Raw genomic sequence first — 16,100 nt, forward strand, 5'->3', positions numbered from 1 at the left:
CTATACCTATTACAGTATTACCTACACTTGTACAACCATCTCCGAATAATGGTCTGGTAGGTACAATAGGTACATAGGTTAGGTCATATAGAAATAATATTATGATGAAGCAATATAAATAACACCTATTTAATATTTATTTCTTTTTATGTGTGTTGTTAACTAGCTAAACATAGACCAAAAATGTATGGCACATTTTTGGAGCATTTTATCCATTCTTATAAAATATATTATGAAAAATGTAATTGGTTTAAAAATGAACCGATAGTTCCAAAAAATTAACTAAAAATACAACATTTTAATTTTGAAGTGCTTTGAAATATGAAAAGAATTTTGGGTTTGTAGGTAAATAAATCTGATCAATATTTAGGGAAATAAAAAAAAATGCAATTTACATTGAAATCTGCACCCCAATAATTATTATTTCGGTTATAAATAAATATATAGTCTACACTTTAATGCTAAATTGTCTATATTTTATGCAGTGCTGCTGTAAGTACGCATACATGAAGGGTAATTTTGGATTATATAAATAAATTTACATCACATTTGTGATAGAGAATTGTCGAATACTATTTACATTGAATATTCTCGCTTTCAATATTCTTTTTTAAAATTCTGTGTAACCTACATATCATATATAAATCGGATTTGTATTTTGAGTGATTAAATTACAGCACTGGAAGTCTATTGGTAGGTAAGGTTGGTGCTGATCGCGATAATGCCAATATAATCATTGTTATGGCCCACGACATATACCAAAAATACAATTTATAGGTGCATGAAAATCGTATGAAAAATCACTTAAATAATAGCTTTTAACATTCCTCAACAAAAAATCATGGTTAGGTACTGGTTAGGTATCGTAATCTTCTCTTAGGAAAAAATATAATTAGTAATTATCTCATACTACAAATCAATATACCTGACATAGTAGTAAGTGTAGATATAGACATTAGACGTATTGTAGTACTAATATAATTTTTTATTTTCTTTTTAATCTGTTGATTATATTTTAATATAGCTATTGCCTATTTATTATTATTTATCATATAAAATATTATTTATTTAGGTATTATGAAGAAATAATTAACGCCAGGCGCTTTTTAGCAATACAACTTTCTACTGTAATTAATCTTAAGACTAATTTTTTATAATATATACCAAAATCAAAGCTGGACAAATTCACTATTTTTTTTTAATTTGTCGAGTTAAGTTATATTTTCGATAAGCTGTAATGGGCACGCTGTGTATAATTTATATGTCATTTCTCCAGTGGCCCGTTACAGATCCACAACCCACCTCAGCCAACAAACTGATGAGCTTTCTCAAAAAATGAAAATAAGGCTTAAAATATAAAGGAACTTTTAATTAATTGTAACTCATATCTATAGTATATAGATTTTATACTATAGGTTATAGAAGATCAGTAATTTTTTTTTACCAAATTCTTATAAACTATGCTACAGGCCCATAGCCTAATAACCTAATTCGATGAAAGTATATAACATTCACAAAAACAAAAATATAAATGTTCACCTAATAAAAATAATACATTTTATACCTACGTATATTATATGGGAAATTGACCGTAAAAATAATACATATAAGAGAAATTAACAGAAAGAGAGGTAGGTAATCCAATGATAACGCCTTAGTCCCTAGTCCCCAACATGGCAACATCTGAAGTTATAAGTTATTTAGGTTGAGTTTTGGTTAGTTAATTTTTAAGAGATCACGGCACTAATATCTCTTTAATCTTTATACGCGTCATACTAGGGTATCAGGTTACTAGTGTTATTGTTGTAAGGTTTAAAATGTATTTGTTTGAGTGGGATTGTAATTTATATATATAGGTATTATATATATTTATGTAGGAACGTTATTTTGATTCCTGTTAAAATCCAGGAAAATATCTATGGATACTATTGAGTCTAGGTATTTTATGTTTGGTGAATATTTTAATAAGCATCTTGTTTAGATAATCTTTATTAGATAATTTTAGGGAAGGTAGATTCAGCCAGTTTAGAATTAAATTATTAGGTGTGTATACTGTAGTTCTATAACCATCTTAATATGTAGGTGCTTAGGTACTCTACAGTCGATACAATATGTCAATATCTATATTAAACTAAAAATTGCAATATTATAGTTCTATCAGTGGCGTATTTAGGTTTTTGTCTTGGGGGGATATGTTTTATCCAGTACCTCCGCCTTTAATATACAGCCTATGGTTGGGGGATTGATCCTCTTTACCCCCCCCCCCCCCCGGCTTGTTAATACACCACTGAATTCTATAGGTAACTGGTTCTCGTATCTACACGAAAGAAGTATTTTAAATTTATATTTCATGTTATGTTACTATACAATCGTAGAATAGGTACATATTATATTTACATAAATACGTAAGAATTATTTTAAATACTTCTAATTACTTATATTCGTCTTCTGCAGCCTGCAGGTCTCTCCTGCAGAATGAGTATTTCTCTAATATTATAAGAACAACAATCAACAAGTATCTTACCTACAGGCTACAACCTATACCTATGTATTATATAATAATTCAGTGTTGTTAAAATTCATTTTATATAGGAATCCGTTCAATTCCTCATTCCTTTAGTATAAATAGGAATTCGTTCAGTTCCTCGTTCATTTAATGTCAAAAGGAACTCGTTCAATTCCTAGTTCCTATGAAAAAGAAACTCATTCTTTTCTTCGTTCCTCATGGTTTATGAGTTATTAGTTAATATCATAATCACTAATCAGAACACAAAGTCATATGTAAATAAAAATAAATTTTTTTTTATAGATTAATAACATGATAAGTAAACAAAGATACAACATTTTTCTCTCCATTTTTTTTTTTTAACTTTTCCGAGAAGAACGAAAGAATTATAATATTTACGTTCCTATTCCTTTAAAAAATGATAGAATTTATTCCTTCATTCGTTCCTCTAATAAGGAATCAATTCCAGGAATCATCCCTTAACAAAACTGTATAATATATATGTATAAATAACAATACATAGCTTAGGTAGAGTCATCATCGAGTCACCGCCGACACTTATTTCAGGCGCAACACGTAACCATATATTGTATAACGTTTATCATGAACATGGACGGCCGATAACGGTTGCCGGGGCGACGGCGCGCGATATACGTAGGTACCGCAGCCCAGGGCCTTATTTATTTGGCGCGCCGCCGCCACCAGTGGCATCGGGACCGGCGACACGCACGCATACACTGCACCGGCTCCACACGGAAAAACACAGTTCCGTCGCTGGCGGCATTGGAGATCGTGCGATCCACCCGCGAGCCACGGCGTCGGGGAGTGGGGGGGGCAACAGGTGCACGGGATGCGGCGCCGCGATTACACCGACGGCGGCGAACCACCGGACGCTCTGGACTGGGACCTGGACCTGAACCTGGAGCTGGAGCTCAGGGACGACCAACAGTCCAGGCTATACCGGTACCTGTCTGAAGGGCACAGGCCCAGGTACAGGAACGAACCGCCGAGGAGGGCTGCCACGGTCACGTTAGCCAACAGGTCAGTCTGTCGACGACTAATTAAAATACTTATTAATAATAATATTATGTAGTAATAGTAAATTTTAATATTGTATATTTTTAATATGACATTATGACATAACTTTGTTATCATTGGTATGGGGGTGCTTATGATGATAATATGTAAATACAAATTTGTATAGCCGTACAGGAACCGAAACAGAAAATAAAACCTTGGCATTTATATGCTAAACTTATAGGAGATACCTACTAGTTATACCAAATCTGTGTAAACACATTATCAGTATAATATATATATATAACCCCCCCCCCCCCCCCCCAAGAAAATTATTGGTTACGCCACTGGTGTACCTACAAGTAGGTATTTAAATAATGCTTAGATTTTCAACTTCAATATATTTTTCGAAAGTAAAGTAAATATAGTTGATGCATTGAGGAGGTAAAAATTTAAAATTCCCAATACCTAGTTTTAAAAAACGTTTGGAAAAACAAATCTTCAAAATCGTTTTTGGTTTTTTGTAACTCTTAAAAAAATTACTTTAGATACATGCAATTTTCACTAAATGTTCAAATTAGCAATTTCTATTCACCATACATTTTTTCAATATTGTGACTCTTTTTAGTTTTTGAGGCATAAGAAAATTTCGAGTTTTATTTGTTTTTTTTAATTATTGTCAATAAAATATTTTATGCTCGGTCACAAAACTTGAAAATGTATTACAATGATCGTCATAAGTTATTGTTAGTAGAAATTAAATAGAAACTTGAGCGTAAAACCACAATATTTTTTTATGAGCGTCTAAAGTTAAAATGTTGACAAAATTCATTAAAATAACGAAAATTTAAAAAATCTAAAAATATATGAACACAGTTTTTTTGTATAGAATAAAATTTAAAATATTCAGACATAAGTAAATCTTAATTAATTTATCATCCATAGATACAATTTTCATATTTTTTTTTCATACGTTTAGCTTGTTATATCTATTTTTCCTTTTTTTAAATTTATTTTATGTTTCTGTTACACCCTGTATTTATATATTATTTGTATTATAAATTATTTTAATCATAAGCTTCAACTGCGGGGATCATTACCTTTTATTTGGTATTTTAGATAGATTTTGTAGAATTATGACAACAAATTTGATATTAATAAAAATTATACTTATACCTAGCTATTTGGTTGTATTATTTATATTTCTCTATTTCGATACTCCTGAGAAATTAAATGACATATTATTATTTATTCCGGTTGGTAATTGGGATCGATTGTTTCGAAGAGGTTATCTGCTACGTTAAACTCTTTTCTTTCTCGTTCATTGAACTGCAATCCGTCATTATATGTTTTACCAACAGTATACTTATACTATACAGGCACTAATAAGGTACTCTACTTAAAGATCATTCAGTTGGTAGTTGATTTTGCATGAGGTATCAGACAGTCTGATTAGGAATTTTTTCTGGGGGGGGGGGGGGGGGAATATACATTTTTTTACACACAAAGTATTAAATGTTCAAGTATATTGGTGTGTATATAATATAATATATAATATTTTGAAGGCTCTGGGGAGGGGCCCACCGGGGCATGGCTGATACCTATGGGTGCCCAGTGCCCACTTAAAAATTCTGTCAAAACCATAGATAATAAGGATATGAATAGGCCAAGCCTATGTTAAATATATTTGAGGCCGCGTTCCCGGAGGGGAAGGCAATTGAGGCTTCTTTATATTGATAGTCGATACTCGATATAGGTATACTTTATTTGGCCTCAATTGTTCCCCTCGAAGACCACTGATAAGACAATCATGTCCTATCCGTATCTTTATTATCTATGGTCAAAACAAACAAATAAGTGTTCAAAACCTACAGTAACCTCCCCCAGAATTTCACAGGCTAATGTCGTCAGTTGTCGAAGCTTCAACCAAAAAAATATATATATATAATTTAAAATAATACGATATAACATAATAAAAGATAAAATATAGAATAATATAATATCATAGAATAATAATAATACAAATAATGTTTATTTAAATAATTGACTACTTCCAGGAGACATTAAAATGTTTATTTACAATTACATATAATTAACATTTAACACCATAATAATTTTATAATTTTAGTTCTAGAAACCACTCGTTATATATTAAACACAAAAACCTTTGATATTGATGTTTTTTAAGTTCAATAAAAAAAAAATAAAATGATTATTGGGTTGCTTGAAATATACTTTTTAGAGGGATTAGAAATATAAAATAAATGATTGTTGCGAGTGTAGTGGTTATTAACTTTAAAATTTAATTGACTTAATAAAAATTGATCATCAATCTCTTTATTCAGCAATTTGGAGAATAAGGTGTAGTATGATACATTTCTACGTAATTTTAAAGTTTCTAAATATAACATTTTTTAAATGCTTTCGTAACCAGAGTGAGAAGTTCTTTGAATATTACATTTATGACATATAAATCTAAGAACTTTATTTTGTATTTGTTCATGTTGATCATTATGTCTTGCATTGTTGTGGTTCCAAATTAATGGAGCGTATTATAATAAGGAACGGACTAGTGAGGTATATAGACATTTGAGTGGATCACGAAAATCTGAACAATTTCTTTTTATAATATCGAATTCAGCTAAGGATTTATTAAGTTTGGACTTAAATAAAATCCCTAAATCTTAGGTTAAAGGTAAGGGTGAACGATTTAAATTAACGATACATATTATATGATAATGTATAAGTGTCCAGTAACCATGTTAAAACAAATGTCGGACCCCCCGATATTTTTTTCTGTAATGACCGCGGTATCCAATTTTCATAGAAACTGGGAAATCTTGATTTTATTACTATGTTTTGTTGTACCTACGTAAGTATATATAAATAATATAGGCACCCAATTATTCGATTATTTTGTGTTATTTTTTTTAATTGTATCCATCTAACTGTTAAGAGGTTGAAATAATTAATTATGCCAAGTATTTCATATTAATTCAATTCGACCCGATTCAATCAAACTTATATGTATTAGATTTTTAACTATCAGCTAAGGTTTAAATGGCATTTAAACATAAAAGTACCTATAATACCTACATATTTATTTATACAGTATAGGTAGTTGCCTCTTATTCCGTAAAATTATAGGTAGCAATCAGGATTAACCAGTGTGTTTTTAGCCATAATGTTTGATTCAGTTATAAGAATTTCGTCCGTAATATGCAGCAGTTTTGATTATAGGTAGTCAATTGATTGAATGGCGGCTATATTGTACAATATTCTTTCCCTTATTTACTTTCCCTTATTTAATTTAAAATCATACACAATATTTATCAGAAAACAACTCGAAAGACATCATAGGACAACATTTTTTCATTTTTAACAGGAGATTTATAAAGACAATTTTGCAAAATATTTGTCTATTAAGAGGACGTCACACGGGCATTTGTTGTCTCATTTAATAATAACCTTCAAACGTACAACATGGACAGTTTTACGTTCACAATAATACATTTCGCTCTGTAGTTTCTAAAATTAAAGGGAATTTGCCTTTTATAAAATTTAAAGGTAAGAATAATATGATTTAGGGCATTTTGGAGGATTTTATTGATATTATTTTTAAGTAAATTATAATAATTTTAAAACTTACCAAAAATGTATAGTTTAAAAATGGTCATAACTTGCTTCTTAATAAAAAATAAAAATATCAATAAAAGCCTCTGAGATATACCCTAGATAATAATTTTACCTTTACATTTTATAAAAGGTATATCACGCTAATTATAGAAATTACTGAGTAAAATGTATTATTGTGAACGTAAAATTTTCCATGTTGTACGTTTATAAGACTGAGACAACCAATGTCTGTGTGGCTTCCTCTTAATCCAAATTACCTATTGAAATGTATAATGTTTTGCTATTGGAAAAAATATAATATTTCTTATGTAATAAGCTACGTATAAATGTATAGGTATACGTAGAATAAAATATTATGTATGGGACATTTTCTAGCTCAATCTATTTATGTTGATACTGTTGGTTTTTCATTAAGTAGAACGTTAGGTATTTGGTTAGAATATAATATTTTTATTATATTATATAGGTATACTCTACAACTGTTCTTACTGTTATAACAACTAATATTTACTCATGCATATAATATAACTATCGAACGTTCTTGTAATCTTGCCTAGTAATAAGTTTTATATTGGTACTTTATTTTTGAATTGATTCTTTGATATTCCTTTATATTTTATTATTAAATAGTATACTTATTATCAGTTGATTTTTTAGAAAGCATTGCAAATATGTTTATGTTACTATTATTTCTATGTTGGTGTATATGGTGTACAAAGTATACTTACTTAAGCTTACTTCTACATTTTAATGCCTGGTGCGTGTACTTTAAATTTTCAATTTACATCCTAAGGTGATTTAGTGTTGACGGAAGGGGACGCAAGGAGCATGATGATTGACCTTCTCTTCCTTGGACGATGAGAGTGATAGGAAATGCTGTGATAATTCAAAACAGTTTTCTCATTATAGTAGGGTCTAAAAGAAAAAAAGGAAAAAATTATAACGATATTTAAAATAGCTTTTACTAATCCTTTTATTAGTTATTAGGCCTCTACTCATATATAGTATACGTTCAATATTTAGGTAATGACTTTCTGATCAATATTACCGCCAACATCACATATTTTATGGTTATTGATGATGCTATTGTAAATGTGTAGTTTTGAGTAAATGTGAGGGTACTTACATAACAAAATATGTGGTAATTGGTTGAATAAGACAACATTAATTAGAGAATATGAGGTTATCGTTAGGTGTATTATCTAACATGTTTTAATACCTACATTCTTATATTTCCTATATCCTAGACTGATTGAGTATAATGTGTAAATGTATTATTATATCAACAAGTAAAAATACCAGAATCTTAAAATATTCAAGTACCAATAATGTTCATTGATATAGTATGTTATTGAAATTATGGAATACATACAATTATTATAGGTACTATAATATTGCTATTGAGGCTGTTTAGGCACATACATATTTTTGATATTGTTGTTTTAAGTTAAGATTAATTCTATAATAAATATTGCTAATATTAAAATATCTACCTATATGTCTTAAACTTCTTTTTTAATAAATATCAAGCTACTAAATTATACATTTAACAATTAAATATTAATAAAGATATGTTTATCTTAAGTCACAAACTAAATATAACAACTTACGAGGAACCATGTATTAATTTTTCAAGTTTTTTGACCGAGTGAAATATTTTATCGATATTAATTGAAAAACATATAAGTTCACCTAAAGTACCAATAAGATTCCTTGCTATAAAAATACTGGAGAAGAAAATTGAAGCATTTTAATGCCATAAAAGGTGATGATAGACAAAAAAAAAACCTTATCATTGTAAAATTAATACATTCACTGTTCCGTTCAGAATCTAAAATGTTTGACTTTCATATTATTGTGTTTTAAACATAGATTTTTACCTAAAATGTTAATTTTTGTAAATCATGACTCTAAAAATCAGTATTTATAAAATATCTTTTTTGAATCCAATATAATGTACTTAAAATGCTTTAAAGTGTTAAACTAACAATACATGTTTAATTCATCCCATCAAGTTATTAAGTTATAGGTATTTACGAAGTAAATTCAGTTAATTTAAAAAATATTTTATGTAAGAGTAAATATGCACATATTTATATAATATTCATATTTTATAATTTTATATACCATAACGTTTCTTCATTTCATATGGGTATATGTAATAGTTATTTAACATAATTTTATATTTTATATTTTCTTAAATAAGATTTTCTTCAAGATAGACTTGGTATAGGATTTATCATATTAATTTATTATTAATAAATATAAAATAATGGAACTTGCATTTCAATGATACATTTTATAATATTTTAAATGGTAATATAACAAAGTATGAAAAATCTTTTCAGTAAAATATAATATGCCTATTGTGAACTCAATAGAATGTTATCAAACCGTTGTATAAAATGATTTTTAAATTTAAATATCAAATTAATTTTAAGAAGTTTTAAAATTTAAACATAATTGTAAATTTCTAATATAAATAATAAATGTTGATATATAATGTATAATATTATATATAGGCATGATCCATTATAATAAAATGATCGTGTATAATGTATATTTATTATCTTTACACTGTCATTAACTTATAACCACGGTTGTAACTTGTAGATATATACAACCGTGGTAATAACTATTGTTGTTTGTATATTTTCATACTTTTATGAAACGTCACTATAGTCTATAATTAACAAACATAAGTATACATTTAAGTGATACCAGTATACCACTGATACATACATATATATATATATAATATACACTCCAGAACAAGTTTCCATTTTAGCAAACTGTTTATTGGCCTAATCGGTCCGTTGCAATGCACAATACATTATAATTGGGGGTAACACAATGATGATACTATTAGATACTTGAATGTGAACAATTGTCATTTATTTGTATAATATTTATAATAGGTACCCACTCAAATGTTCATTATTGTATATGTTTTTATTATATTATTACCTAAGTGAATTGTGAAGCAACTAAAATTGAATGGTAATATTGATTAGTTCCTAAATAATTGTTCGAATAATCGCGGGAAAATACGTCGAATGATAATGCATTATAATAACTTAGCGAATAAGGAATCATTTATCCATATTTAATGATTTTTTTTCAATTTCACAAAATTCGCTTGACTTAATAAAAATGTCCGCCTCTAAATTGTTGTCACCCAAGCGGCTGTTGTCTATTTTTTCCTGACGTAATATCCGATCCAGGATTATGTGTAATTAATCTGTATTTTAGAATCAGGCATATTCAAAGAATAATTTCTCACATGGTAACCTATATTTTGATATTGGATTGCTCAGTAGTTGCGATTACAAACAAAAAACCTATTTAAAAATCGGGTAAGTGGGTGTCGCTCTACTGTAGAGTAGGTTACAAGTGGGTCACTGTAATGGATGATGTAATATTTAAATCCAATGATATGATATCATTGTATACGAAAAATTATTCTAAGCGGGGACGGCTTGTCAGCCTAGGATATTTTATATAATATTTTTTTTGTTATTATCAATATGGTAGCCGGTATCTTGAATTAATATTATTTGTATATTTTCAGATTTGATTATTTGTATATAATAATATACTTGAGAAATTTCAAGTGCCTACGAATAATATTTTTAAATTACAATAAAATAACTAAAATCGTTATTTTTGGTTATTTAATATGTAATTTCATCCAAATTTAAACACAAAATAACTATAAAAAAAAAATGTGTTTTTAGATTTTTTGGTTACAGAATAATTACTAACTTACTTGGAAGCTTGTTTTAAATCGGGGATGGCCAACCCAAATGATCTTGCGGGCCACTTTTTAAATACATTACAATCCTGCGGGCCACATATAGGGTTGCAAAAAAAAAAAAGGTTACCAGCCAAAATATTATTATAATCACATATTTTTATATTTTTTTATTCAAAATTAGGCCACATATAAAATTATAAGATACCGCGTTGCGCGGGCATTCCAGAATATTCTATCGGCACAAAAATAATTTTTTTTTTTGTAAATATTTGATAAATGTCACGGGCCGCAAAACTTTCCAAGCGGGCCGCGGGTTGACCAATCCCTAAGTTGAAAATTTTATAAATTTTTAACAACAAAATAATTTTTCAATAAATTTTCAATTAGATAGGTAACTCTGGGCAAAAATCAAACTTTAAATGCCTATAAACAAAAATTGTTCCTATGTATTTTTGATATTCTTCAACAGCTACTGTAACAACATATCAGGAGCCTTGTATTACATTTTCACGATTTTTGACCCAACAAATAACATTTTATTGACATTTATAGAAAAAAAAAACTGAACATTTTCATAAACCGCACGAAACAAGTCGAAATATTTTGAAAAATTTATCGTGTATAAAAAATGCTAATCTTACTTCCCAAATGCATCAACTAGATTCAATTTCCCATCGAACAAGTTACTATTGAAGAAAATCGAAGCAATGACTGCCACAAATAACGGTGATGAAAAACAAAATAAATAAATAAATAAATAAAAAAAACACTCATCATTGTAAAATCAATACATTTATCGCTCCGCTCAGAATCTAAAACAAGGTCATAAGTAGGTATTAACATTTGACACTATATTTCTAGAATAAATATTGGTTAAAATGACAAACTATAGATTCTGACATTTTGTGAAGCCGAACTATGTTTTCCGATACCAACTTAGACACAATAACATTGTTATAAACTTATTAAGTATAAACCGTTTATAACATTATAACATTTAACATATATAAGTACATTTTAGTTAAAACGCACAACAATAGAGATAGTAAAAATCACAGTATTTATAAATATTGTATAGTACTAGTTATTTTTGTCCTTCCTTAAACGTTATTATCATAATCAAAATACGAGATTAGAATATTAGTATTGTGTGTTTATTGAAAATTATATTTTAAACAATGAACAATAACTTAAATAATGTTTATAATATATTTAATTATTAATGCGTGATTTTTTTTTTTTTATTTACCGTTAAAATTTTAAAATATTACTCTTATTATTTTCGAACCACACACGCGTTTCATGTCACAATAATATAATAGAGGTCAACTGATGCGCGACCGAAAACCACTCCAGAGTGTTGATTCTTTGTTGCAGTATTTTTGTATCCCCTAAAAAAGGGGTTTACACATTTTTTATTCACATTATTCAAAATATTCCCCCGGCGGCTACTATAACAATAGAACATTTCTTTGGCTGACTGGATTGGTAGTGGCGAGTGGACAACAATAAAAATCTCCCTCATTTTCGTGCACGAACACAACTTTTTATTCTCTTGAATTGGATATCGAACATTAAAATTATTTTGGAAAGTTCATTTTTCATTTATTAATTTTTTCAATTCAAGTTGTACTTGAAAAAAAAAACAAGAGAAATATTGAATACAAATTATCTAAACAAAACTCATATAATATAAGAACGTGACATAGTAAATCACGTTTTTAATTTAGACGATGAAACGTGGTTTTGTTTGACGAAACGCGAATTGAGGAGTGAAACCCTTAAGGGCTTACTTCTTTTGTAAAGCCAATGCCAATCAGAGGAAGTTTTCATTTTTTTTTCATTTTCAAAAAGATGTTTGTACACTCAGCAGCAAGTAATCAAATATATAGACAGGAGAAACCAAACAATTGAGTACTCAACAAATATTTAGGATAACGTCTGTAAAATAGTTATTTATAATAGTTTTATTATATAGGTATCTAGTCCTGCAACAATAGAGGTTTACTCCTTATTTTTTTTTAAATAGAAGCTTCTCTCAGCAAAGATAATGAATTAAAATGTATGTTTATTTATGATAGCTATATATTTTAATATTTTAATTTATTGTGTCTTCTATCACTATATGATGCTGTAATAACTTCATGTTTATACTTTATGCCTTCGAATTTTAATAATTGAAAATATGATGCCAATCTTTCATAGTTTCTTATATATAAAAATATAATTCAACAATTGACTTCAACAATTTATATTCCGTTAATTTAAAAATTGCAATTTTTTTTATCACACTATCCGTATTTGTTTTGAATATTAAGTAAAATATAAAAATTAATAAATAATTGATAACTGTATGTTAAGAGAATTGAGAAAAATTATTAGTGATTTAGGTAGGTATAGGTATACTATATTATGTTTCTGTCATAATACGTCGATGAAAAAATGTAAGTTTCTATATGAATGACTATGACAATATATAATAATTAATAACGCATGCATATACAACGGGAATATATTTAAATATTTTTATGTTCGTATTATGAATCTTCTAAACTATATTATAATGATGAATTTATTATAGTTCAATAGAATGAATAATCAAATAATATACCCTTGTACTATATAATATATAGCCACGTGCTAAAACTGAATTAATTCAAAATCCATTAGGGTACTCTACGTCTCTACGTTACTGGAGGGTCCAGTTTGTAGTTTTTTTGAAGGGTCAGATCAAAAGAAAAAAATGTATAAATAATAACAATAATAATGATAGTGAAAAACTAACCGAGTTTTAATTCATATTAAACTGTAACGACAATTTAGGACAATCGATCACGACTACAAAAAAATCTAAAAGCATACAATTAAGCGATTGCCCTTCTCTTATATAAAAAGTTCAGTTTTGTCATTGCATTTTTTTTTTGTATTTCATCATCACTGATTCAGAAGCCATTTATCAAAATCAGAATTTTACATTTGATTCGGATGTGAAAATTAACAAAGAAGTTTAGTAAAAAAAATTGTGCAAACAATTTTATCCCCCTTCCTCCACAAATGTATTGATGTCAGGTGACAATGATAGACGACATGCAAGTTTGTAATTTTTTTTGTTACAAACTATTTCCATTGTTAATAGGATTTATGTAAATGATCAACATTTTAAGATCTTCAAAATAAAATAAAACGTTTAATACATTTTTGGAAATATTAAACTTTCCTTTCGACTGATTGTAAGGTTTTGTGGAGTTTTAAAATTTAGTTAATTAGAAATTTGAAATCATTATTGATACTAATATTTTAAGATTACTACTATTTAATTGGTTTTTTAAGGTTTTTTTTAAGGTAACTATTTAAGTAGGTTTTTCTCAAGTGTAGGTATCCAGGTATACGTTATTATACGTCGGAATATCTAATTTTGTAAAAATTTGAACTCAATCGCTCATATATATTTTATGTGGCTCTACACTAACTGCAAATTTTAATTTTTAGTAATATACTTATGAAGAACCTTGTGTTCAATTTTCAAACCTTAAGTGTTAAAATTAAAAATGTTGATGAATTTCTCAAATTGTTTTGATTAAACGCTTATAAAATAAAAATTGTAACAATCTATGTTCGATAATTTTTAACTGGGATAGGTACCTACTTATAGAAAATTTACGAGAAAACTCTCTCTGTTATTGATTTTTTAATTACTTTTTACAACAAAAATATGAAATCGATTTTGTTAAAAAATTGTTTTATGTAAAAATTCCCGTTATTTCATAATTTATTTTTCCTGGTTATTTTGAAAGTACTGAGAATTATACTTTTTACAACACTCATAATTGTAAAACCGATACATTTGTCACTTAACCCAGAATCTAAATGAATCATAATAATTTGTTAGTATAAATACTTATATTTAAATATTCTTTCTTAATTTATTCTAAAATTATATTGCCTATTGGATTGAAATATACCCAAATAATTATAATAATATATACATCTATATTAGATAAGTATCTATGTCGATTTGTCTATTTGAATATTTTTATTTTGTAATATATAAAGTAACACTATTATTTCTACAAAATATTTTTAGTATATATCACGGGTTAATGATTTAATACTTTAATGACTTTTAAAAATTGTATAAAGTTCATATTTTCGAATAAAAACCGTAAATGTGAAGACTAAAATTAAGTTAAATTATTTTTAATGAACAAGTCTAAAGGCTATGCCATTTGTGATCACGTACAAGTACCAAAATGGCTTTGCTTAGTTAAATTTCATTAACTGTCCACCAAATTAGATTGAAGTATTTAACCAATCCATAAACTTTCACCGAAAATTGGGCTTTTTTGTCATGAAATTAAATCTTAATTCGAAGGTTTTGTAAAAAAAAAAATTAATATTAACTATTATTAATAATACATTTCCGTAATATTAGTAAAATAAATTATAAAAATATAGGGGAAGTCGTAGCTCTGTTGTATCGTATTTCTTTCGAGTCCACCTCATTGTCAGTCAATAACGTATTCACTATTCAGACTATATCCATACGGATGTATTAATGAATTTAATAATAATAATCATTACTTACTTATACGAAATACGATTCTGAGCAGAGATGGTTGGCCTTGATTTATAAGGATATCTCATATTTTATAATTTATTTATATTACTATTATAAGTAACTAACTTCTTTTACAATTATTGTTGATTTTATTTACTATAAAAACATATAAAGTCTATTGTATAAAATAAAATCCAATATAATGTTATTTAATCCTTAATCCACAGTTTTTGACCAATTTTGATACCAAATTTTGCACACATGTTCTTTGGGCTATCGAGCTGGTCGTATAATACTTTTCATTCCGGAATCAACCCCTAAAGATTGGCTCATACCTAAGCTTAATCGGCCATTGGTTACTTGATATAAATAGGTACAGCTAATTTAAATGTTAATTTGGACATCTTTTTTTTTTATATATACTTGCAAGGACAATCTCTAAAGGTGGTGGGAATTGATTAGGGAAAATCTTACTTCTCTGACGGCCAATCAAGTATTTGTCACCTCTTCTGGGGTATAAGCACATTTGTACGCACATTCTACTAACAAAATTACAAAAATCATGTTTACAGCTTTATAAAGTTGATTCTTTTGAAATTATATACGATCTTATTATTATTTATTTA

At 27.7% G+C, this 16,100-nt stretch overlaps 1 protein-coding gene across 1 annotated transcript in view; it reads left to right on the forward strand.

Moving 5' to 3' along the window:
- Positions 1-3,214: 3,214 nt before the first annotated feature.
- Positions 3,215-16,100, forward strand: part of LOC115033701 — a 127,335-nt gene continuing 114,449 nt past the window's right edge. Inside the window, exon 1 of the mRNA XM_029486976.1 lies at positions 3,215-3,547. Coding sequence (XP_029342836.1) covers positions 3,357-3,547 — 191 coding nt within the window. The 5' untranslated portion in view covers positions 3,215-3,356. The remainder of the gene's footprint in view (positions 3,548-16,100) is intronic.

This window comes from Acyrthosiphon pisum, chromosome A1 (assembly GCF_005508785.2).
Source record: "Acyrthosiphon pisum isolate AL4f chromosome A1, pea_aphid_22Mar2018_4r6ur, whole genome shotgun sequence".
Taxonomy (NCBI): Eukaryota; Metazoa; Arthropoda; class Insecta; order Hemiptera; family Aphididae; genus Acyrthosiphon; species Acyrthosiphon pisum.